General features: G+C 40.0%; 1 protein-coding gene across 1 annotated transcript in view; it reads left to right on the top strand.

Annotated features, from left to right (window-relative positions):
- LOC132399121 (NEDD4-like E3 ubiquitin-protein ligase WWP1) overlaps positions 1-27,440 on the top strand; it is a 152,128-nt gene that overhangs the window by 62,152 nt on the left and 62,536 nt on the right. The window contains exons 7-11 of the mRNA XM_059979121.1: positions 11,627-11,805; positions 20,893-21,319; positions 24,194-24,289; positions 24,370-24,544; positions 24,888-24,942. Coding sequence (XP_059835104.1) covers positions 11,627-11,805; positions 20,893-21,319; positions 24,194-24,289; positions 24,370-24,544; positions 24,888-24,942 — 932 coding nt within the window. The remainder of the gene's footprint in view (positions 1-11,626; positions 11,806-20,892; positions 21,320-24,193; positions 24,290-24,369; positions 24,545-24,887; positions 24,943-27,440) is intronic.

The raw sequence follows: 27,440 nt of genomic DNA, 5'->3' as shown, positions 1-27,440 counted from the left end.
ATTGGAAATGCCACTCCACTCTGTAAAAAAAAAAAAAAATGAGGGAGGCAACAGAAAAGAAATTATAGACCTGTTAGCCTAACCTCAGTTGTTGGGAAAATGTTGGAGTTAGTTGTTAAGGATGAGTACAAGACGGGATAGGACAAAGTCAGCATAGATAACTTAAGGGAAAATGTTGCCTGATGAACCTGTTGGAATTCCTTAAAAAGATTGCAAGTAGGATAGATAGAGAGGATGCAGTGGATGTTGTATATTAGGATTTTTAGAAGACTTTAAACAAAGTGCTATACATGAGGCTGCTTACTAAGTGAAGAACCTATGGTGTTATAGGAAAGTTACTAACATGGTTAGAGTGTTGGCTGGTTGGTAGGCCTCAGCAAGTGGGAATAAAAGGATCCTTGTCTCGTTGACTGCCGGTGACTAGTGGTGTACCGCAGGAGTTGGTGTTGGGTGGGACCACTTCTTTTAATGCCGTAAATCAATATATAGATAATGGAATAGATGGCTTTGTTGCCAAATTTGCAGATGATATGAAGATTGGTGGAGGGGCAGGTAGTTTTAAGCAAACAGGAAGGCTGCAGAAAGACTTAGACAGATTAGGAGAATGGGCGAAAAACCAGCAGATGAAAGACAATGTTGGAAAATGCATGGTCATGCACTTTGGTAGAAGAAATAAACGTGCAGACTATTTCCTAAATGGAGAAAATCCAAAAATGTGATGTGTCAAGGGATTTGGGTGTCCTTGTGCAGAACACCCTAAAGATAACTTGTAGAAGAGGTCTAAAATATAAGAGCAGGGATGTGATGCTGAGGTTTAATAAGGCACTGGTGAGGCCTTTCTTCAGTATAGTGAACAGATTTGGGCTCCTTATCTTAAAGCAAAATGTGCTGGCATTGGAGAGGGTTCAAAGCAGGTTCACAAGGATGATTCCAGGAATGAAAGTTATCATCGAGTGCTGAAAGGCCTAGTCAGAGTAGATGTGGAAAGGATATTTCCCATGGTTGGGGAGTCTAGGACAAGAGGGCACAGCCTCCGATTAAAAGGGCATCCATTTCCTTAGCCAGAGGATGGTAAATTTGTGTGATTTGTTACCATAGCAGCAGTGAAGGCCAGGTAGTGGGTGTATTTAAGGAGAGATTGATAGGTTCTTGATTGGCCACGGCATCAAAGGTTACGGGAGAAGGCTGGGGAGTGAGACTGAGGATGGGAGGATAAAAAAGGATCAGCCAAGATTGACTGGTGGAGCAGACTCGATGGGCCAAACGGTCGAATTCTGCTGCTTTGTATTGTGGTGCTCTGGCCTTATAGTACAGTCGGCCCTCCTTATCCGCGGATTCAACCAACTGCAGATCGGGAAAACCTGTAAGTTCTCTCCAGCACTCGTTGCTTGAACATATACAGACTATTTTTTCTTGTCATTATTCCCTAAACAATACAGTATAACAACTATTTACATAGTATTTACATTGTATTAGGTATTATAAGTAATCTAGAAATGACTTTAAAGTACAGGCAGTCCCCAGGTTATGAATGAGTTCCGTTCCTGAGTCCGTCTTTAAGTCGGATTTGAAGTCGGTACAGGTCCATCCGGTATTATTTACCGTCAGTTAGTCAAACAATTTTCTTAGTATATAGTACATATTTTACCTTTCTATGCATATAAAACACTTAAGAAACATACGTATTTCAATAAATAAACCACTGCGTTGCTTAGTAATAATTGTAGCTGTCATCGGGGCAGGACCTTTCAAATGCTCCGTTAAAATTGTTCCAATCGTTGAACAACTGTAACCTAACTCTTTTCCAATGACCGATGGCATTTCACTTCTTTCTGATTGCTTTATTACTTCCACCTTATTTTCAATCGCGATCATGATTATTTTCGTGAACAGAAACACTGCTACGCCGGGTCGAAACATTGTCACTACCTCCTCCCTTAGATGCTGTCTGGCCTGCTGAGTTCTGCCAGAATTTTGTGTTTTTATTTATTTCCAGCATCTTCAGATTCACTCGTATTGACTATCTTTGTTTGGTTTTTAATACCTTCAAGATTGATGGTCATGTGGCAATGTATGTCTCTGTGGTCATTTGTTTTGGAGCCAAGCTGATGTTTAAGTAGCATTCAGTCAAATATTCAATACACCTGTGCTTCATTTTTAAATTTAAATTTTTAAAAGCACTTTGTTGGAATTGACTTTCTCCTTTGCCTTTCCAATAGATTCTGTCTTTTTTCTAATTCTGGCATTTATTTCACCCAGAACGATTTGTTTGTCTCTCTCTGGAAGAGGACGAGTGTTCTTTCTAGAATGGAGTAAACATCCATCTTCCCTCGCTTGTAACATCCGTGGTTGGGGTGTATGTGCTAAGCATTGTGGCTGCATGTTAAAATGAGCCTACATATTATGAGGGTTTCACTTATGCGTGGGAGAGGTGGGGTCAAGTAATCACTGAGATAGCAGGAAAATTCATTCTTGATGACAAAACCCATCAATCAGTACTGGTTCTTCACTCCAAAAGGAAGAACATTTGCTTTTTTTTCTTTGAGCAGGCCATGCTATACCAGTTGTGTCTCATGCAATTTAGTTTCTTTTCCTGTACCCGTCTTTCCTCTACACTACACTAAGTACTCTTTCCACATTCCTCTCAGTCCTTCTCTCTACCCATTGGAAGTCCCCCTTCATTCTTCAGTCCTGAGATGAAATTCCTCTGCCATTGTGGAATTGCATTTCTTTCACAAGGGACCAAGCTGATAGTGGGACAATTATGGTAGTGGCCTCATATTAGCAGATGGACATTGTGACGTTAAGACACCTGTTCTTCTTTATTTGTCTTACTAAGTCTGATTCATTACTAGCTCCAAAAATGAATCATGTCGTTTTGGACATTTTACATACGGAGTAAGGAAGAACTCCTGTATACTTTGTAGAAAATTCTTTTCCATATTCTCTTTACCTCCCTCTTTGATAAAATCCTTAATGATTATTGTTTCATATATTTTTTAATTCATTTTCACAATATGTTTATAACTTTAAATTTGAATTCTAGCACTTGAAGGCCTATTCAGTTTGAATGCTACAACTTAAAACTAGCATGTATTAGTAGAGAATGTCTTATAACTAATTATGTAATTAAACAGAATGAAAATCTGGTTTTCACTTAAAATGGTTAAACACTTACATTGTTGTACAAAATTCTGAGAATATTGCACTTACTTTGTAACTAACATTTCATATTTTCTTCCATTGATGTTCTATAATTGGTCATTTGGGAATTACAGTATGCATTCACTTAAATGTCTTGAATGAGTGTTGAAAATTAACGATAGTGATTCAGTTGTTGTTATACTTTCTGTGAAGTTTGGTTTCCATTGAATTCAGTGAAGATTCAGAGCAGACCATTAGAAGAAGCTAAATCAGTACATTGCCATTTAAAACTAAATTTATCTTCCAATTATGTAATAGTATGATACAGAGAGAATTACTTATGAATGAAACTCTCAATGTTTCAGATTTATTTGCATAGACATTCTAGTGCACACTTTGCAAGCTTCAGGCATCTTCAGTGAAACTCAGCTCAGGGGATCAGGCCTGTGCTGACAAGTATTTAAATCAAATGAAAATGAAATTATACCAAACTGGAGCTGTGAACTTGAGGATTGGGGTAGATCGCAGAAATCAACAAAGGAAGTATTTTGATTATGATAGATATAAAAGTATGTGAGAGTCACCAAGTAGGAAACATACAGACTATAAAATTGTCTGAAATGCAAAATGAAAAAGATTAGCAAAAGTTAATGTTGCCTTGTATATTGAGATAGGAGAGAGTAAATCAAGGAATAAAGAAATGGCAGAGAAATTAAACATTTTGTTTCAAATTAAATGTCATGTAAAAAGGCAGAGTAAATGGTCTGAAACTAATACTAATGGAGAACAACATGGCAAGAGTCAATAAAGAACAATCTAGTGTACTGCACTACCTGACCTTACCTGCTTTGGAGATGCCATATGCAATTGGATAATCATGCTGTGGAATACTTGTGTAAGGAAAAACATCTGGTTATCAACCATTTTATTTGCACAACCACACTAGCACTTCTATTGTTACCTTCTGTGCTGTTTCGGTGAGGTCAAGCACAACATTGAGGATCAAGATCTTCTGTCTGGGATCTTTTCGGATTTCAGCTGTCAAATTCTCCAACTTCAGCCAACCCATTCTTTCTTTATGTCTAATGGATTTGATCTGTTATAATTTAGGCTTAATTTTCCCTCTTATTTTTGTATAGGCTGACCAGTTGGTCATTTCTCACAGTTTTACAATCAGTAATCTAATAAACAGGCAAAGAACCTTTATTGATTTTCATTGATACTTAACTGAAGAGGTTATGTCTTTATCTGTTCTCATCTTATCACAGATATACCTGTTGTTCTGCACATCCTTTTCCCATCTTCTCTGCTACCCAAAACTATTTTGTTTTCTTCTTTCTCTGAAATCTGGAACCAGCCAGAACAATTATGAGGGTAGGGAGTGAATTAGAATTAGTGGTCAAGACTGGGGTCATGCAGTGGCAAGGGTCAGTACCTTGTACTACTTCCAATCCAATGCTACTGTCAGTAAACCATGTACACTCCCATGGCAATGCAGTCTGAATTCCCTGTGTAAGGGCATCCAGGGTGCAAAGAATTGCTTAGTGAAATTTCCAGAGATTCCAGCACTTTCAACCCTAGGTCCCTCTGTATATCAGTGCTCCCAGCCATTTACTCTCTATTCTAATAGAATTTACATGACTTCATACTTGTCTGGATTATATTCCATTGGCCACCACTCTGCCCAACTCTACAGCTGATCTGTGTCCCACTGTATTCTTCAACAAACTTATACGACTCCACTAATTTCCATATTTTTTTCAAACTTACTTCTCTTACCACCTATGTGGTAAAAGTACATCTAAGTTATTTATACATTACCAACAAAAAGAGCCCTATCACTAGTCATTGTGGTATACCTCTTGTTATAGACTTCCAGTCAGAAAAACACCCATCAACGATTACACTGTGCCTGGCCAGTTTTGCATCTTGTTTGTTAGAACATTTTGGATTACTTGTACCTTAACGTTCTGGATCAACCTCCCATCTAAGACTTTGTCAAAATCTGTACTAAAGATCTTGTAAATCACTTCTACTGATCTGCCTTCATCAATTTTCTTTGTTACCTCCTTAAAAAAAATGCAGTCAGATTTGTGAGACATTATCTTCTCAGCACAAAACCATACTCGCTCCTCCTAATCAGTCCCTGCCTTTCCAAGTGAATGTAAAACCTGACACACAGAATCTTCCCTACCACTGGCCTTTAGTTTCCAGGCTTCTCCCTATTGCCATGTTTAAGCAATGGACAGCATTAGCTATCATAAGGTCTTCTTATACCTTACCTGTGGCTAAGAAAAATATAAAAATCTCCATCAGATTCCCAGCAATCTATCCCTTAGCACCCTGGGTTGTGGGAATTTATTCACTGTGCAAACTTCTCTGTTGTGAAAACTGATGAAATATGTTTATTTATGATGATATCCTGGCTCTATTTTAAAAATTACCCCTTTGGTGTACAAAGGGGCTGATTACTACCTCATGTACCCTAACATAGTACACTAAAGCTAATCAGGATTGGTCAAATCACAGCATGCAGAAAACAGGAATAAATAGGTTGTGTGTGGTTTAATAATAATAAAAAATACTTTATTGATCTTGAGTGGGAAATTCTCTCATTACAGCAGCAACATTTAAAAATACACTGAGCAGTATGCAGACTTAACTATGAAGAATAGAATAATAATATGCACAATAATAATTTACCAATGTGCAATAATTACCAATAATGTGCAATAATATTGTACAAAATAATAAAATGGTGACTATCGCACTATGATGCGTGTTCTGTTGCACAGAGTTGAACTGTTGTATTTGCTGAACTGTTGTTTGACAGATTATTAGCTTTGTGTCTTGAAACAAAGGAGGATGAGAGGTGACCTGACAGAGGTCTGTAAGGTGACAAGACCTTAAGATGTAGGAGCAGAATTGGATCATTTGCCCTATTGAGTTTACGCTGCCATTTCATCATGGCTGATCTATTTCCTTCTCAACCCCAATCTCCTGCCTTCTTCCTATAACCCTTCATGCCCTGACAGATCATTCTCTTGAACCTCCTCAAAATCATCTCCAATGTTAGCACATCCTTTCTTAGATAAGGGACCCCAAACTGCTCACAATGATCGGTAAGTGTGGCCTTACCAGTGCCTTATAAAACATTAAGTTCTTGCTTTTATATTCTAGTTCTCTTGAAATGAATGCTTCCTTACCACCGCTTCAAACTGCAAGTTAACCTTTAGGGAATCCTTCACAAGGACTCACAAATCCCTTTGCAGCTCAGATTTTTGAATTTTCTTTTCATTTAGAAGATGGTCTACACTTTTAGTTCTCTAACGCAAGTATATGGCTACACACTTCCCAAGACTATTCCATCTGCCATTTCTTCATCAATTCTCCTAATCTGTCTACCTGTCTCCCTGTTCCTGCACCTATCTTCATATCTTCTGCAAACTTGGCCACAAAGCTGTCCATTCCATCATCCAAATCTTTGATATATAACATAAAAAGAAGCGATACCAATACAGACCCCAGTGGAATACCACTTCCTTTGTTCCCACATTTTGCCTCCTGCCAATCAGCCAATGGTCTAGCCATGTTTTTATCTTTCCTGTAATACTATGGGTTCTTAACTTGGTAAGCAGCCTCATGTGTGACACCTTGTCAAAGGCCTTCTGAAAGTGCAAATATACAACATCTACTGTATCCCCTTTATTTATCCTACTTTTAATCTCCTCAAAGAATTCCAACAGGTTCACCAAGTGAGATTTTCCCTCAATGTGCCTGGAGTTGGAAGAGATATAAGATGTCCTTACTGAATAGTTGACTTCAGCATTCACCAGTGGTAGGGAACTTGATGTTTGTGAGGACTGCGTAAAACAGGTTGATATGCTTGAACACGTTGATATTAAGAATGTGGGTGTTTTAGAACTTCTGAAAAATAATAGGAGAGATAAGTCCCCAGGACTGGATGGGATATTCTACAGGTTACCATGGGAAGTGAAGGGAGCTTCTATTGCACCTTTTGCAATGATCACTGCCCATAGGAATGGTACCAGATGAGTGTGGCAAATGCTGTTCCTTTGCTGAAGAAAAGGATTAGTGATAATTCTGAGAATTATAGACAGGTGAGTCTTACTTCAGTGATGGGCAAATTATTGGAGAAGATTCTCAGGGACAGGATTTACGACAATAGCCTAGTCTGGTTAGGGAGAGTTAGCATGGCTTTGTGAAAGGCAATTTAAAACTCACGATCCTGAATTCTTTGAAGATGTGACAAAGTACATTGATGAAGATAAAATAGTGGATGTTAATAAGGCATTTTATAAGGTTCAGTGTGGCAGGCTCATTCAGAAAGTCAGGAAGAATGACATCAAGGGAAGCTTGGTGGTGCGGATACAGAATTGGCTTGCCCATAGAAGGCAGAGGGTGTAGAAGATGGAGAGTATTCTACCTGGAGGTTACTGACCAGTAGTGCTCCCCAGGGATCTGTTGTGGGAACCCTGCTCTTTGTGATTTTTATAATTGATTTGGTTGAGGAAGTGGAAGAGTGGGTTAGTAAGTTTGCAGGTGACACAAAAGTTGATGGACTTGTGTATGGTGGAGGGTTGTTGTATGTTGCAACATGTTGCACAGCTGGGCTGAGAAGAGGCAAATGGAGTTCAACTGGAGAAGTGTGAAGTGATTCATTTTAGAAGGTTGAATTTAAAGGCAGAATATAGGGTTAATAGTAGTAAACACAAGCCTGACTGTCCCGGTAGACTCATAGTTTCGGCCTGCTCCTGCCCCTCCGAACTTGTATCCGCCTACCTGGACTCCATTTTGTCACGCATAGTTCAGTCCCTCCCCACCTGCATCCAGGATACCTCCCATGCCCTCCACCTCTTCAATAACTTCCAGTTCCCTGGTCCCGACTGCTTCATTTTTACTATGGATGTCCAATCCTTATACAATTACATTCCCCATCAAGAAGACCTCAAAGCCCTCTGCTACTTTCTGGACAATAGACCTCACCAGTTACCCCCCACCGCCACCCTCCTCCAGTTGGCGGAACTGGTACTCACACTTAATAACTTCTCTTTTGGCTCTTCCCACTTTTTTCAGACCAAGGGTGTAGCTATGGGCACTCGCATGGGCCCCAGCTATGCCTGCCTCTTCGTTGGTTGTGTGGAACAGTCTATGCTCCAAATCTATACTGGTACTGCTCCCCAACTTTACCCTCACTACGTTGATGACTCCATTGGTGCTGCTTCCTGCACCCATGCTGAGCTCGTCAATTTCATCGATTTTGCCTCTAATTTCCACCCAGGCCTCAAATTCACTTGGTCCATCTTGGACATTTCTCTCCCCTTTCTCGATCTCTTGGTCTCCATCTCTGGAGACAGACTGTCCACTGACATCTTCTATAAACCCACTGACTCTCATAACTACCTTGACTATACCTCCACCCACTCTGCCACTTGCAAAAATACTATTCCCTATTCCCAGTTCCTCCATCTCCACTGCATCTGTTCTTAGGATGAGGCTTTCCATTCCAGGACATCTCAAATGTCCTATTTCTTTAAGGATCGTGGTTTCCCTTCTGCCGTCATCCACGATGACCTCACCCGCACCTCCTCCATTTCCTGCACTTTGGCCCTCACCCTCATTCTCCCATCACCACAACAGGGACAGAATTTCCCTTGTCCCCACCTATCACCCCACCAACCTCCAGATCCAGCACATTATCCTCCGCAACTTTCGCCATCTTCAACAGGACCCCACCACTAAGCACATCTTTTCCTCTCTACCCCTCTCTGCTTTCCACAGGGATCGTTCCCTCCGCGAATCTCTGGTCCACATGTCCCTCCGCACGTATTTCCCACCTGGCACTTATCCTTGCAAGCGTAAGTGCTACACCTGTCCCGACACCTTCTGTCTTACTACCATTCAGGGCCCCAAACCGTCCTTCCAGGTGAGGCAACACTTCACTTGTGGGTCTGTTGGGGTCATTATTGCATCCGGTGCTCCGGAAGCGGCATCCTCTACAACGCTGAGACCCAATGCAGATTGGGGGACCACTTTGTCGAGCACTTCCGCTCCGTCCGCCACAACAGACAGGATCTCCCAGTTGCCACCCACTTCAACTCTGCTTCACATTCCCATTTGGATATGTCAATAGACATATTCTATTCAGCCCTTCGAGCCTGCACCACCATTCACTTTATTATGGCTAATCATCCATAATCAGTACCCCGTTCCTGCCTTCTCCCCATATCTCTTGACTCCGCTATCTTTAAGAACTCTATATAACTCTTTCTTGAAACTATCCAGAGAATTGGCCTCCACTACCTTCTGAGGCAGAGCATTCCACAGATCCGCAACTCTCTGGGTGAAAAAGTTTTTCCTCAACTCTGTTCTAAATGACTTACCCTTTATTCTTAAATGGTGGCCTCTGGTTCTGGACTCACCCAACATCGGGAACATGTTTCCTGCCTCTAGCGTGTCCAATCATTTAATAATCTATGTTTCAATCAGATCCCCTCTCATCCTTCTAAATTCCAGTGTATACAAGCCCAGTTGCTCCAATCTTTCAACATATGACAGTCCTGCCATCCTGGGAATTAACCTTGTGAACCTACGCTGCACTCCCTCAATAGCAAGAATGCCCTTACTCAAATTTGGAGACCAAAACTGCACACAATTACTCCAGGTGTAGTCTCACCAGGGCCCTATACAACTGCAGAAGGACCTCTTTGCTCCTATACTCAACTCCCCTTGTTACGAAAGCCAACATGCCATTAGCTTGCTTCACTGCCTGCTGTACCTGCATGCTTACTTTCAGTGACCAATGAACAAGGACACCTAGATCTCATTGTAGTTCCCCTTTTCCTAACTTGACACCATTTAGATAGTAATCTGCCTTCCTGTTCTTGCCACCAAGGTGGATAACCTCATATTTATCCACATTAAACTGCATCTGCCCATTCACCCAACCCGTCCAAGTCACCCTGCATTCTCATAACATCCTCCTGACATTTCACACTGCCACCCAGCTTTGTGTCATCTGCAAATTTGCTAATGTTACTTTTAATCCCTTCATCTAAATCATTAATGTATATTGTAAATAGCTGTGGTCCCAGCACCGAGCCTTGCGGTACACCACTCGTCACTGCCTGCCATTCTGAAAGGGACCCGTTAATCCATACTCTTTGTTTACTGTCTGCCAACCAATTTTCTATCCATGTCAGTACCTTATCCCCAATACCATGTGCTCTAATTTTGCCCACTGATCTCTTATGTGGGACCTTATCAAAGGTTTTCTGAAAGTCCAGGTACACTACATAAATGTCCATATATAGCCTCCTCTACTGCCATGATGAGGCCAAACTCAAGTTGGAGGAGCAACATCTCACATACTGTCTGGGTAGTCTCTAGCCCCTTGGCATGAATATTGAATTCTCCAACTTCTGGTCATTCCCTTCCCCTCCTTTCCCCCATCCCAGTTTCACTCTGCCTCCTTCTCCAGCTGCCTATCACCTCTCTCATGGTTCTGCCTCCTTCTACTACCCATAGTGCTTTCCCCTTACATTCCTTCTTCACCTCTCCTGCCTATCCCCTCCCTGCTTCCCCTTCCCTACCTTCTCCTGCTCCCTCCCTCTTCAATCCTGACGAAGGGTTTCAGCCCAAAACGCTGACTGTTCGTTTCCAAGAATGCTGCCTGACCTGCTGAGTTCCTCCAGCGTGTAGTGTGCATTGTGAGGGTTAATAATAAGAATCTTGGCAATGTGGAGGAACAGATGGATCTTAGTGTCCATATTCCTAGATCCCTCAAGGTTGTCATGCAATTTGATTAGAGCTATTAAGAAAGCAATTGGTGTGTTGGCCTCCATTAGTTAGGGGAATTCAGTTCAAGAGCCACATCATAATCTTGCAGCTCTGTAAATTCCTGGTTCAACCACACCTGGACTATTGGTTCCAGTTTTGGTCAGAAGGATGTGGAAGCTTTAGAGAGAATACCAAGGAGATGTACCAGGATGCTGCCTAGACTAGAGGGCATGTTTTATGAAGGTAGGTTGAGTGAGCTAGGACTTTTCCCTTTGGAGAAATGGAGGATGAGGGGTGACTTCATAGAGGAGTACAAGATGATAAGAAGCATAGATAAAGTGGATAGCCAGAGACATGTTCTCAGGCTCGAAATGGCTAATACAAGGGGGCATAATGTTAAAGTATTTGGAGGAAAATATCGGGGGACGTCTGGGACAAATTCTTTACATACTGAGTGGTGGATGTGTGTCATCAAACATTTCCCATGGATGGTTTGTGCCTATAGTGGAAACATAGTCCTGAAAGGGAAAAAAAATTGATAGAATAGATTGAATTAATTCAATGTAAACTCTTTTAATAGTCATAAAAAAATATCTGAATTAATACAGATAAAAAATTAATTGAATAAGAATAGGATTTGATTTGTTTCCAGTATGTTAATTTCAATTATTTTTTCAATAAGATCGAACGCCGAAACCTTCAACTGTGCAGATAGTCCATCAACAAGTTCTTCTCGGCAATCTGCACCCAGTTCTCCAGTGATGAATGGAGAAAGCAATTGTTCTCCCTGTCTTGCAGCAGCTAGGCCGAAAAATACAACATCACCAAAAGACTCAGCTTCTCCATCTACCAGTGCTACTGGTAAGAGAGGTTTGATTTTACATGGCTTTTTCCTTGACCTCTGAACCTTTTTGCCACTTGAAGCATTAGAAGTCTTGTTGTTGTAATGTAGGAAACTGACAGCTTATATTCAGCATAGGCAAATTGCTGTTTCAGGTAGATTTAAAAGATCCTTTTGCACTATTTTGATACAGCACGGGAAGTTTTCCAGTTGCTTTGATCGTTTATTCCTTAATATAAGAAAGAAAGACAAACATTTTACAAAAAAACCCTCAATTTTAATCTGTAAAATAGGTTGCCTTATTTATACAATTGCTTACGCAAATGGCTGAATATAAACTATGACAAGCAACTGTGAATAAGACACTCTATTTTAATTACTAAAACTGATTCAAAAAAAATTCTGTTGCATTTTTACTGTTCTTCCACTATTAAGGAATAAATATTGTCCATACAACAAAACATTTCTACTGTGCTTCAGAGTAATGCTATTAGACATTTTAAATCCACCTGAAGTGCCAGATGGCCTTTGATTTAATATGTAAGTTTTCTTTTAGTAATGAGTTTGTATTTTGTATGAATTTTAGATGCAAATCCTTAACATTCTGATTCTGTGATACCTGTTCTGTTCAGAAGCTCTGAAAAGTTGTTATTTAATTATGTTTGTAATTTAGAAAGGCATCTCTGTTTAATTTATGAGCCTATATTTATTACTCTATTGTGAATTCTATACATACCTGGAATCTTTCTTTCAACTCCTGTATGCACCAAACTGAATGATAGTTCTGCACCAATGGAGTTGTATGTTTTATTTGTGAGCTTGATTTAAAAATAAGGTTTCATAAACCTATATCTGCATAGAACCATAGAAAACCTTCAGTACAATACAGGCCCTTCAGCCCACAATGCTGTGCTGAACATGTACTTATTTTAGAAATTACCTAGGGTTACCCATAGCCCTCTATTTTTCTAAGCTCTATGTACTTATCCAGGAGTCTCTTAAAAGACCCTTTTGTATCTGCCTCCACTACCGTCGCTGGCAGCCTATTCCACACTCTCACTGTTCTCTGCGTAAAAGAACCTTACCCCTGACATCTTCTCTATATCTACTTCCAGACACCTTAAAATTGTGCTCTCTCATGTTAGCCATTTCAGTCCTGGGAAAAGGCCTTTGACTATCCACAGGATCAATGCCTCGCATCATATATTCTGCCATCATATTTGACCTACCAAAAGGAACCACCTCACACTTATCTAGGTTGAACTCCATCTGCCACTACTCCGCCCAGTCTTGCATCCTATCGATGTCTTGCTGTAACCTTTGATGGCCCTCCACACTATCCACAACACCCCCAACCTTTGTGTCATCAGCATATTTGCTAACCCATCCCTCCACTTCCTCATCCAGGTTATTTATAAAAATCACAAAGAGAAGGGGTCCCAGAACAGATCCCTGAGGCACTCCACTGGTCACCGACCTCCATGCAGAATATGACTTGTCTGCAACCACAGTTTGCCTTTTGTGGGCAAACCAATTCTGGATCCACAAAGCAAGGTCCCCATGGATCCCACGCCTCCTTACTTTCTCAATAAGCCTTGCATGGGGTACCTTATCAGATGCTTTGCTGAAATCCATATACACAATATCTACTGCTCTACCTTCATCTATGTGTTTAGTCACATCCTCAAAAAATTCAGTCAGGCTCGTAAGGCATGACCTGCCTTTGACAAAACCATGCTGACTATTCCTAATCATATTATGCCTCTCCAAATGTTGATAAATCCTGTCTCTCAAGATCTCTTCCATCAACTTACCAACCACTGAAGTAAGACTTACTGGTCTATAATTTCCATAAGACCATAAGACAAAGGAGCAGAAATCGGCCATTCTGCCCATTGAGTCTGCTCCGCCATTTCATCATGAGCTGATCCAATCTCCCCTTTAGTCCCATTCCCCCGCCTTCTCCCCATAACCTTTGATGCCCTGACTAATCAGATACCTATCAATCTGTGCCTTAAATACTCCCAATGACTTAGCCTCCACTGCTGCCCGTGGCAACAAATTCCACAGATTCACCACCCTCTGGCTAAAAAAAATCTTTCGCATCTCTGTTCTGAATGGGCACCCTGCCGTCCTCTAGTCATGTTCTCTCATACTAGACTCCCCCACGATGGGAAACAACTTTGCCATATCCACTCTGTCCATGCCTTTCAACATTTCCTGGGCTTCTCTACTCCCTTGCTTAAATAAGGGAATAACATCTGCATATTGTATTGTACATTATACAAGAATGCTAATGACTTTATTGGAATGAGTTTAACTTCTCTGGAGCATAAAGGAAGGAATTATCATCTCACCGAAGTGCATTGTTCTTCAATGGTTTCTCAAGGTAGATGCTGGAAGGTTGCTTTCCCTACGTCGCAGTTTCAGGATAAAAGGTTTCACCTGCAGTGGCTTTTGGATCAGTGGCTGGTATTTGTTATGGAGTTACAAATAGAATGTCTTTATTCACAGAGCACAGGGGCTAGAAACTCAGTATTTGCTTAATAAGATGTTAGATTATTTACAGAGCTTGCTGCTGGAGCCTTTGAAAATAATGTTCTAGCTTTCTTAAGATTTAATTGATGGAAATTGGGGCTCAGCTAATATTGAGGTAAGTGCCTAAAGAAATGCTCAACCATTCAGTTAATGGTTGAACTTGGTTCAACTCCTTTAATACCTTTAATGACCAAAATCAGTCTGTCCCAATTTTAATTATATTCTAATTAAAATTTACCTCATCTACCTCCTTCTGACCTCAAGAGTTCCAAAGGTTCGCATCCTTCCATCGAACTTCCTCCCCCTCCAGATTTTACCTTCTGAGTAAAGAAAACTTCTTCAGTTTATGCTTTAAAAGGTGGCTTCTTATCCCAAGTCTAGAATTTGTTTTTCTGCACATTTCAACTGGACAAAGCATTCTTGCAGAATCCACCTCGTCAAGACATTGAAAATTTCAGTGGAATCACTTTTTGGAGTCATGGTGTCACAGACAGAACAGGCCACTCAGCCCACCTAAGTCCATGCCAAAACCATTTAAACTGCCTTCTCCCATCGACCTGCATCAGGACCGTAGAGCCCTTCATATCCATGCTATCCATGTATGTATCCAGACTTCTCTGAAATGTTGAAATCAAACTCACATGTACCACTTACTCTGGTAGCTCATTCCACAATCTCACGACCTATTAAGTAAAGAAATTTCCCCCATGTTCCCCTTAAACTTTTTACCTTTCACTCTTAACCCCTGGTTGTCATCCCACCCAACATCAGTGGAAAGGCCTGCTTGTAGTTACCCTATTTATACCTCTCAAAATTTTGTATACCTCTATCAAATCTCGTTAATCATCTATGGTCTAAAGAATGCAGTGCTAAACTATTCAATCTTTCCTTAAAACTCCGGTCTTCCAGTCCCACAATACCCTTGTAAATTTTCTCTGCACTCTTTCAACCTTGTTCACATCTTTCTTTTAGTTAGGTGGCCAAAACTGCACACAATATCCAAATTAGGCTTCACCAACTTCATATACAACTTCAACATAACATCCCATCTTTTGTACTCAATTCATTGATTTAAGAAGGCCATTATGAAGTTTTCTTTACAACCTACCTACCTTTGATGCCACTGTGAATGAATTATGTAGCTGTATTCCCAAATCCCATTGTTCTACCACACTCCTCAGTGCCCTATCATACCCTGTGTAAATCCACCCTGGTTGGTCCTACTGAAGTGCAAAATCTTGTGCTTGTCTGCATTAAATGCCATCTGCCATTTTTCAGCCCATTTTTTCTGCTGACACAGATCTCTCTGCAATCCGTATTGTGCTGAGGATTTCTATTTCTATTTCTATGTTCAAGTAACAGAGTACATTTTGGAGATAATGTTCACTGTAGCCACAATGAATTGTGGTAGGTTTCTATATTTCTTTATGGTATAGGAGAATCTATGCCCATTTACAGAGCAATTGCATCTCCAGACAATTTCTTCTGTCACTTATTGATCCCACATTTCCATAAACTCCCCCTAGATTCTACCAAGTCATTTATGTTATTAAATATAACAAGGATTAGCTGGTCCTTGTGAGGCACTGTTAGTCAAAGGAATTCAATTGCAAAAACAACTCTATACCATTGCCCTCTATTTTGCAAAGTCAGTTTTAGATCCATTTTGCCAACTTACCCTGAATCCCATGGGTCCCCACCCTTTTGAATTAGTCACCTTGTGAAAGGCTTTTCTAAACTGTAAATAAATCACACCTACTTCGTGCTTTTATTAATCCATTTGTTGCTCTTCAAATATAAGTCAAACTCATCAGGCAGGATCTGTCCTTAACAAGCTATGTTGGGAGTGTCTGATTATTCTCTGCCTTTCCAAGTGATTATTAATCCTGTCCATTAAAGTGTTTTTTTCTTTTTCATTTTCCCTCTACTCACAATCTTATAGTTACCCAGCTTTACCCCATGTTGCCTCTGTTGAAAAAGGGGGGGGGGGTTATGTTTCAAGTAAGGTGACTGGAGGACAGCAAATGATAAAGATCTCATTCAGAGCTCCAGCAATCTCTTTCCTTGCTTTCTGCAGGAGCTTAGCATAAATCCTGCTCAGCCTTGGAGATTTATCTGCTTTAAACCTGCCAAGTCATCATGTACTTCCTCTTGTGCTCTAGACATGCAATAGACTTTTATCCTCCCCTTCGCAGGATTTTCCAACGACAAAGTCTGTTTCCTTATGAATACTGTTGAAAATGATTCATTCTGAATATACCTGTATCTTCAGACTCCGCAGACAGATTGCTCCGCTTTGTCTGTAATGGGCCATAGTTTTATCCTTGATTAGTCTAATACCCTTAAAGTATGTATAGAACACTGGGGTTTTCCTTAATCATACCGAACAGTGTTTTTTCTTGTCACCTTTCTTTGTCTCTCTATTTCCTTTTTGTGTGCATCCCTACAGTTGAGGCCTCCCCAGCAAAAATTTCCAATGCCTATCATATGCTTCATTTTTACTCTTTATTCAGCTCTCAATGTCCTTGGCATTCATGGTTCCATCTAGTTGTTATCTCTGTCTTTTATCCTTGCAGGAAGATATTGGCCTTAAATTCTTACTATTTCTCCATTCAGTGCAGTTGCAGACATGCATGTGGATGCTCCCATTCTACCCTTGCCAGGTCTTCCTATATGTTAATGAAATTACGCTGATTTAAGATCTTGATACGGTTCCATCCTTATCATTTTCCATAATTACTTTAAAATATCTGAGTTGTCTCCAGATTGTACCCCTATTGTCACCTCCTCCACTTGATATGTAGATCCTAAATGATGTACTGATGTTTAATCTCTATCCATTTGGCCACATTTAATGAATCTTCTCTGATAACCTTCCTTAAAACTGAAGAGATTCAACTTCTGACTAACAGCAGTACCTCCTCTCTTCCTCTCACAGTTACCCTGCCAACATGAAAATTCTATTGAATTGATTTGAATTAACGTTATTACTTATATCCTTCACATACATGAGAAGTAAAAATCTTTACGTTACATGTCCATCTAAATGTGCAATGTGCAATTATAGTAATTTATAACAATTATGTACAACAGGATAGTCAGTATAACATAGAAATACATCAGCATAAATGAATTAAGCATTCTGGTGAAAGAAGCTGTCCCGGAGCCTGTGGTTCTGGCTATTATGCTGTGGTACTGTTTCCCAAATGGTAGCAGCTGGAACAGTTTGTGGTTGTAGTGATTTGGGTGTCCAATGATCCTTTGGGCCTTTTTTACACACCTGTCTTTGTAAGTGTCCTGAATTGTGGGAAGTTCACATCTACAGATGCGCTGGGCTATCCGCACCACCCTCTGCAGAGTCCTACAATTGAGGGAAGTACAGTTCTCATACCAGGCAGTGATACAGCCAGTCAGGATGCTCTCAATCGTGCCCCTATAGAAAGTTCTTAGAATTTGGGGGGACATACCAAGCTTCTTCGACCATCTGAGGTGAAAGAGGCACTGTTGTGCCTTTTTCATCACACAGCCGGTATGTACAAACCATGTGAGATCCTCAGTGATAATTAAGCCGAGAAACTTAAAGCTGTTCACCCTCTCAACCCCAGATCCATTGATGTCAATAGGTGTGAGCCTGTCTCCATTCTTCCTTTTGTCCACAACTAGCTCCTTTATTTATGCAATGTTGAGTGAGAGGTTGTTTTCTTGACAGCATTGTGTCAGGTTGATGACTTCCTCTCCGTGGGCTGCCTCATCTTTACTTAAGTTTAGGCCAATTAGTGCAGTGTCATCGGCAAATGTAATTAGCAGTTTGGAGCTGTGGGTGATGACACAGTCATGGGTATACAGAGAGTAAAGGAGGGGCAGACCTGAGGGGCATCTGTGTTGAGGGGCAGAGGGACAGAGGTGAGGGAACCCATTCTTACCACCTGCTGGCGATCTGACAGGTAGTCCAGGATCCAGCTACACAAGGCGGGGTGAAGGTTGAGGTCTCTAAGATTCTTTTCGAGCCAGGAGGGAATTATGGTGTTGAATGCTGAACTGTAGTCCAAGAACAGCATTCTCACATAAGCATCCCTCTTCTCCAGACATGTAAGGACGGTGTGTAGAGCTGTGGCTATTGTGTCGTCCATTGATCTGTGGTGTTGGTGAGTGAACTGTAGGGGTCCAGTGTGGGTGGCAGCATGCTGCAAATGTAGTCCTGAGATAATGAGTTGCCATCCTATCCACATTTCAACAATGTCTTAATGATGAGGACGCAGTAGAGGCAAGTTATCCTCTTACTCTTATGTGAAGTGCGAGAGGATAAGACGTGAGAGAATAGAACCAATCAAGTGTGACAATGGAAAAGTATGTATGGACTGGAGGAGGTAGCTGAGGTACTTAATGAATACTTTGCTTAAGTATTCAGTATGAAAAAGGATCATGGCGATTAAAGGGATGACTTACAGCAGATTGAAAAGCTTGAGCATATAAAAATTAAGGAAGAGGATGTGCTGGTGCTTTCAGAAAGCATCAAGTTGGAGAAGTCTCCGGGACTGGACAAGATGTACCCTAGGCTACTGTAGGAGGCAAGTGAGGAGATTGCTGAGAATCTGGCAATGATCTTTGCATCATCAATGGGGACAGATGAGGTTGTGGAGGATTGGAGGGTTGCAGTTGTTGTTTCCTTATTCAAGAAAGGTTGTAGTGATAGCCCAGGAAATTAAGACCATTGAGTCTTAGTTCTGTGGTTGGTAAGTTGATGGAGAAGATCCTGAGAGGCAGGATTTATGAACATTTGGGGAGGCATATTATGATTAGGAATATTCAGCATGGCTTTGTCAAGGGCAGGTCGTGCCTTACAAGCCTGACTGAATTTTTTGAGGGTGTGACTAAACACATTGATGATGGTAGAGCAGTAGATGTAACGTATATGGATTTCATCAAGGCATTTGATAAGGTACCCCATACAAGGCTTATTGAGAAAGTAAGGAGGCATGGGATCCAAGGGGACATTGCTTTGTGGATCCAGAACTGGCTTGCCCACAGAAGGCAAACAGTGGTTGTAGACAGGTTATATTCTGCATGGAGGTCGGTCACCAGTGGAGTGCCTCAGGAATCTGTTCTGAGACCCCTTCTCTTCGTGATTTTTATAACTGACCTGGATGAGGAAGTGGAGGGATGGGTCAGTAAATTTGCTGATGACACAAGAGTTGGGGGTGTTGTAGATAGTGTGGAGGGCAGTCAGAGGTTACAGCGGGACCAATAGGATGCAAAACTAGGCTGTGAAATGACAGATGAAGTTCAACCCTGATAAGTGTGAGGTGGTTTATTTTGGTAGGTCAAGTATGATGGCAGAATATAGTGTTAATGGTAAGACTCTTGGCAGTGTGGAGGTTCAGAACGATCTTAGGATCCGAATCCATAGGACCTTCAAAGCTGCTACGCAGGTTGACTGTGTGGTTAAAAAGGCACACGGTGCCTTGCCATTCATCAACTGTGGGATTAAGGTTAAGAGCCGAGAGGTAATGTTACAGCAATATAGAACCCTTGTCAGACCCCACTTGGAGTACTGTCCTCAGCTGTGGTCACCTCACTACATGAAGGATGTGGAAACCATGGAAATTGTGCAGAGGAGATTTACAAGGATGTTACCTGAATTGGGGAGCATGCCTTATGAGAATAGATTGAGTGAACTTGGCCTTTTCTCCTTGGAGCGATAGAGGATGAGAGGCGACCTGATAGAGGTGTATAGGATGATGAGAGGCATTGATCATGTGAAGAGGCTTTTTCCCAGGGCTGAAATGACTATCACGAGAGGGCACAGTTTTAAGATGCTTGGAAGTAGGTGCAGAGGAGATGTCAGGTAAATTTTTTATGCAGAGGGTGGTGAGTGCGTTGAATGGGCTGCCGGCGATGGTGGTGGAGGCAGATGTGATAGGGTCTTTTAAGAGACTCCTAGAGAGGTACATGGAGCTTAGAAAAATAGAGGGCTATGGGTAACCCGAGGTAATCCCTAAAGTAAGTACATGTTCAACACAGCATTGTGGGCCAAAGGGCCTGTATTGTGCTGCAGTTTTTCTACGTTTCTAAGTTACAGCACTCAATCGGAACATCTTCGGGGATGTGGGAGAAAACCCGATTAATTGGAGTGCATCCATGTGGTCACACAGAAAATATGCATGCTGCACACGAGACATTGAAGTCCAGTGTCCTGTGCCACCACAATTGATGTCTCAAGCTGCTGATTTTATTAAGTATTGCTGTAAATGAAATTAGTGCCTGATTATATAAGTATACAGAAAAATATGTTTGTTTTGTACCTTGGAGCCTGTAAAGTAAATATTTGTTAAGAAAGAACTAGGTGGCTGCAAAATACCCTTTCAAAAATAATACTAAGGGACGTAATGAACTGTAAGCTTGACCATTTATTTAAAAAAACTTATTAAAAGCTGAACAGAAACAGCTTTAGTGCTGGTAATCTATAGCAGATTCTAACACAACTTAAAAGTTCGATATGCCACAATTATTTCAGGATTATGCATGTGTCATTGTTTAATTTGTAAATATTTTTGCTAATTTTCTTTCAGTAAATGGAGAAGCAGTATCATCATCACGACCGCTAACGCCTCCATCAGCATCATCCTCATCTTCACCAACAATAACAGCAACTGTGACTGCTGGCAGTGGAGTTATTACAGAATCCACAGAGACTTCAACCCCCATTGTTTGCACTACTACAACTATTACTACTACTAGTACAACTTTACCTTCTATGTCTGCAGCGAGCTCAACAGAAACAACCACAGCTGCTGTAGGCATTAACACGACTTCATCACCAAGTACGTCCATTGGTGCAGCTGCTGATGATCCTTCAGCAGCCACAGCCACAGACACTGCCGCCAGAAGCAATACAGGAGTAGACAGTGGAAAACCTAGACACACAACTTCAAACACATCTACAGGGCCTGTAAGACAACAGCCAAACAGCATTAACATAGAACCACTGCCAGCTGGGTATGTACAAGAACACGCATCAACTTCGTCTATTAGCACTAGGAGTGTAGTTGTAGGAGCAATGTGGAAAAAATCTTCTCAATGTTACAACTTTTAATGTAAATTTTACTTGACCCTTTTCAATTATTTATTGCTTTAAAAAAATGCCCTTCATATTATTAAAAATAATGTGTGTAATGAACAAAGCTTTACGGAAAAAAATGTGTATCTGCAGATAACATGAATTTGCTCTTTTTAGGAATCATTTTTTTTCCAATTTTACAATGGGTACAGATTGCCTGTAATCTTTGCAGCATGATTTTTGCCCCTAAGCATTGCTTTTCAGTTTTAATTTTCTCTGATTTTCCACCTCTATCTTTTCCATTCCTCCTTTAAAGTGATGATTCACATCAGAATATGATTTGAATCTGAAGACTGAATATTCACTATTCATGTTTTCCAGCTACATGCCCTTCCCATCAAATGGTAATTCAAATTTAGAAGCTCTGTAATGAAGAATGTGAAATACAGCTTGATAGAATTGGATAAGCTCAACAATTATGAAAAATTAAAAGTGAGATCTTCTAAGTGTGCAGCCTATTCCCCTTGTAGGTTGTATGCTGAACTTAAAGCTTTTTGAAATTGTTTTCAATTAAATGATATAATCACAATATATTTACAGTAATTTATGCAACAGCTTTGAAGTCTGATACATTTTGACTACCTTTTACTGTTTTTACAATACTATATGTTATTTACACATGGACTACTTTAATTATTTTGCCAAGAACCTGTCTCTTCCCATAATAGAAACCGGTGGGATACTTTAATGTGTTGAAGGCAATGAATAAGTGTAGGGCAATTGTACTTTTAATGTTAAATCAAAAATCAGAGTTTAAAATTGTGAATTTGAGCTTGTGTCCTTGTTCTTAATTTTATGGTTACTGAATAATGGCCACGTAGCATATCTAGAGAATAGGGATGAAATTAAAGTAAGTGAATTTCTTTCATCTTTAATGTAGTAAAATGTGTCAACAAATTTAATTGGAATATTTCCATACAAAAGCTGGCAACAAGTTTGTGAAAAGTTATTAAGATAGATGGTTAAGCGGACATTTTTTTAAACATCGATGGAGAAAATTGAGGGGGGGGGGTGATTGACTTGTTTAGTGATGGAATTCTGAAACTGAGAACCTGGAAGCCAAAAACAGACCTCCCAACTGCAGAATAATTAAATTTGGGGAAATTCAAAAGACCATAATTGGGGTTGTGTAGATATTCTAGGTGGTCGTAGGGCTGCAGAAGATGAAAGACATGGAAACTGACATGATCAAGAAAGAACTTATGCGAACAGTTGTTGAGAACTTTAAGAACAAGTGAAAGACTGGAAGCTGTTATAGCTTATTTGTGGATAAACAGCAAGCTGGGACATAAGAAGCACACATTATGGTTTTATCAACAGTTGATCTGAAAAGCTGGGAATGGTCTGTTTCAAAAACAGAAAAAGTGCTGCTTGCACTTAGCAAGTTAAACAGTATCCATATATTTGTTCTAGTAAATGGAGGAGACAGCGATGATGGATTCTGGGAGAATGGAATTGTGATAAATAGCATTTTCGGGTAAAAAGTGTAATTCTAAATAAGCCAAGAGAGTTATTTTTCAGTGGGTGGATACAAAGGGAACATAAAATTTTAAGGGAATATTGGCTGTGGGTGTGAGCTACGTGACCAACATTTACCTTGTGTATGATGACGAATGCAGCAAGATGTGGGGCCAAGAGATTAAATGTGAAATGGTCTGGGAGAGTTTGTAGAGTGGATGGGGTGAGGAAGTGAAAGGTGGAAATTGAAGTGGTAGAGGTTGAAACTACTTGTGAATGTTTCACAATAAAAGTGTGAAACATCATCAAGGACCCCAACCACTCATTTTGTTTTCGCTGCTGTCATCAAGAAGAAGGCACTGGAGCCTCGGGACTCACAGCACCAGGTTCACGAACAATTACCCCTCAACCATCACCTCCTTAAACCAGATAACCTCACTGAACTTCACTCGCCCCATCACTGAACTGTTCCTACAATGTATTGACTCACTTTCAAGGACTCTTCATCTCATGCTCTCGATATTTATTGCTTATTTATTTATTATTTTTATTTTTATTTTTTCTCTTTCGTATTTGCAATTTTCTCTTCTCTGCACATTGGTCATTTGTCATGTTGGATGCAGTCTTTCGTTAATTCTATTGTGTTTCTTGGATTTACCATGTATGCCCGCAAGAAAATTAATCTCAGGGTTGTATATGGTGTATGTACTTTGATAACAAATCTATTTTTAACTTCAAACAAGTACAGAAAATGTAAAAGTGATGAGCTGGATCATGACGCACCTGTCACAAATCAGAAATAATATCCAAAAATGTAGAATACATTTAGCAGGCAAGGAAGTATCTGTGGAAAGAGAACAGGAGAATCATTACAGCTGGTTCAGTTAACGTGTATGTTGCCTTATGTTTTCAGTATTTTCTACTTTTATTTCAGCTGAAGTACACAAAGCTTCCATCTGTTTTTCATTTTATTGTCCTTTTAATAAACTGACAGGAGCATTGGGGTAAACTACCTGACATCAGTTTAGCTAATCCTTGTGCAGGGGATCTCAAAATAGGAAGGAGGAAATTTAAAGTAGATTTAAAATAAAATTTGCTCTTATTGTAGGATTTGGTAACATAAAAAACCTAACTAACTTTATTGTACAATCCTCTATTTAAAAAGGCTATTTATTTATTCTAAATTCTGTTTACAAAACAGGCTTCACTCCCTTTTTATCTCCTAACTATGTACTTTATGCATATTAATAACTAATCGAATAAAACTTTTTCTAATCTGATTTCATTTTCTGTAGATGGGAGCAGAGGAAGGACCCACATGGTAGAACATATTATGTTGATCACAACACAAGAACTACAACATGGGAGAGACCACAGCCTCTACCACCAGGGTGCGTAATATTAAAGTAGACAGTTGTGTGAACCTGTTTGTGAGAGTCTGAGGTTACTCAAGCAATGTTTTGTCTCCTAGTTGGGAAAGGCGTGTGGATGACCGAGGCAGAGTGTACTATGTAGATCATAATACCAGGACGACAACATGGCAACGTCCTACAATGGAATCAGTCAGGAACTTTGAACAATGGCAATCTCAACGGAATCAGTTACAGGGAGCTATGCAGCAATTCAACCAACGATACCTCTATTCGGTAGTTAATACCTATTTATGTTTCCTCCTTTAATCTGCATCTAGTGGTAGAATTTGTTGCTAATTTATTGCATGCTGTAGTATCATGATAATTACACTAGTGGTGCTTGCTATAAAAAATCAAATTTACGTCTATTCCCAATAATGCAAAGAATTGTATTATACAGTTTCTAAGCAGGGTGGCTAGTATAGATTTCTCGTACGTCAGTCGTAGTAAATGGTTACAGAGCAACTTTAAGCTGAAAGAAATCTAAGTATTTGAATGGAAGGTTACTGATGCTTCATTTTATATATTATAATACGCTGTTTCATTCTAAGGACTGTTAATTAATTCTATTTGACAGGCTTCAATGTTATCAGCAGAAAATGATCCACTTGGTCCTTTACCACCAGGCTGGGGTATGTTTATTATCAATTTTGTAAAGATTATGCTTAACTCTTTAGGAAATGGAATATACCAAGTCTATTATTAAGTGTATTTGTTAATAAATTGGCGATATTGCGATATTGTGATCACTTTCTTTGATAGAATGAAAGCTATATACCTCATTTTTAAAAAAAGAGTAAGATTCCAGATATATATTGAAAGAGATACACTCAGTGGCCACTTTATTCGATGCCTTCTATATCTAATAAAGTGGCCACTGAGTGTACGCTCATGATCTTCTGCTTCTGTAGCCCATCCACTTCAAGGTTTTATGAGTTCTGTGTTCAGAGGTGTTCTTCTGTACACCACTGTTGTAATGTGTAGTTATTTGAGTTTTACCTTCCTGTCAGCTTGAACCAACCTGGCCATTTTTCTCTGACTTTTCTTGTTACCAAAGCATTTTTGCCCATAGAACCGCTGCTCAATGGATGTTTTTGGTTTTTGCACCGTTCTCTATAAATTCTAGAGAAAGTGCGTGAAAATCCCAACAATCATTTCATGATCAAAGTCACTTAGATCAAACTTCTTCCCCATTCTGATGTTTGGTTTGAATAGCACTGAGCTTCTTGACCATGTCTGCATGCTTTTTTGCATTGAGTTACTGCCATAAGATTGGCTGATTAGATATTTGCATTTTAAACATATTTATGGTTGTAAGATCCAGTGGCACATTGTGAATTTGAAAGGACTGCAGGTCTACCCTATCATCGAATGGCTTGTTGGTGGAAAAACTGAAGGGATTGGATTTGGTGCAGATCATGATGCTATCTGTATCAGAGAGCTGTCAGAGTGGGTGCGCAGAAGTGTGTGCAGTCTCACAGCAAGTCATCATCTTAGTTTGCTTTTCTTGTGATTTCAAGACCCTGTTGGACATTGTTGATGTGGAATGCTACAAGTCTGATTGACTGGTTTGTTGGCAGATGACAGGGGAACTGCTGGTCTCAGTTGTAGTGGGGATGAGGCTTCAAGCCACAGTGTTTACAGCTGCCCAGGTGAGCCAGAAGTGTCAGAGTCGGTGCACTCCGCCAGAATGCTGGAGGCGGCGTGGTGCGCCGCTCATGCTGGAGTCAGTGCTGCCTCACACTGTTTTCCTGGCAGAAAATGAGCCATATTGTGTTCAACTGCAGATTGCTGTGACTAAGGGAATTGGACTAGATATTCTTCTCTGTGACTGTATTTTACTTCTATCTTATATGTGCCTTGTGCTTTCTGTGAATGCATGTTGGCCTTGGAGTAATACTGTTCTGTTTGGCTGTATTCGTGGGTGTCCCTGACAGTTAACCTTGAACTTGAATGAGCAGGTGTATAGATGTACCTAATCAAATGGCCACTGAGTGTATATTAAATAGTATGTTAGACTTTTAACAAGATTAAGAATGTTGCCACCAATGTTCAGTGACTTGTCATTCACATAGGACAAGAACAGGTCTTCTGGCCTATGGTATCTGCAACAAACTTATTTCAGGCATCTACAGATCTGTTTAAGACAATGGATTCTGGTTAATTGGGGCAGTCACTTACTTGAGACAACTTTTAAAGAACAAGAATGAATTGAGAAAGCTGCTTGGATTTCCTTTGTTTATTAGGGAGACTATGCTGCTTAATTTGGATAGAATACATTTGCCAAATAGGTACTTGTGTGTGTTTGTGTTCAAAAAACAGTGACTTTTGTCACTGATAGTTGGTGAGAAATAAGCAGTAAGACAATTCAGAACTGTTTTGCTTACTGTGGTTTCAAGCATTCAGGTTTGGAGATTCCAGAGATGGCCAGGAGTGAAAATGAAACAATTTCATGACTTCGACTAGTAAAGAGCTGTGAACAATTTGAAGTATTGACAATCATCTTGAATGTTACAATCAAAAGAAAGATTTGGAGAATGCAGTTATCAAAAGCATTGAATAAAAGTAGTCCATTATCTGTACAAAGTGTCTGCGCCAATTCTTTTCATTTATAGTCAATTGAAAGAATACAGCAGCGTGCATCGGATAAATTCCTCTGTCAATAGCTATTAGGACTAATACAAAGATTTATAGTACTATAGTAGTATTGGTAGTCTAATTTGTTCTGTATTTCATTTAAATACATAATGTGTATTTCCACTATTTCCATGACTATTACTATTTCCATGGAACTTCGGCTAAGTGGGGCAGCTGCTTAAATGGGTCAAAATTTATTGGTTCTGATAAACCTTAATCCACTGCATTTAAATTAATTAGGCTGTTAAGTGTATTGGAAGTAGGATTAAACAATATGAAATCTCTGAATGTTAGGGTTTAAGTTTGGTTATCAAGTCATAATTTTTCCACAGGATTCATTTTCTCTCCCTCTCCCTCTCCTCTCCTCCCCCTCTCCCTCTCCCCATTTGTGTGTGTGTGTGTGTGTGTGTATATAATATATAAAAACTTCAAATGTGTTCTGATCTTCATATAAACCCTTGAACTAGTTAAAGGGAACCCAATTAAATAAGTA

This window comes from Hypanus sabinus, chromosome 1, assembly GCF_030144855.1.
Source record: "Hypanus sabinus isolate sHypSab1 chromosome 1, sHypSab1.hap1, whole genome shotgun sequence".
In the NCBI taxonomy this organism is placed as follows: Eukaryota; Metazoa; Chordata; class Chondrichthyes; order Myliobatiformes; family Dasyatidae; genus Hypanus; species Hypanus sabinus.
This window is presented reverse-complemented; position numbering and strand designations above follow the sequence as displayed.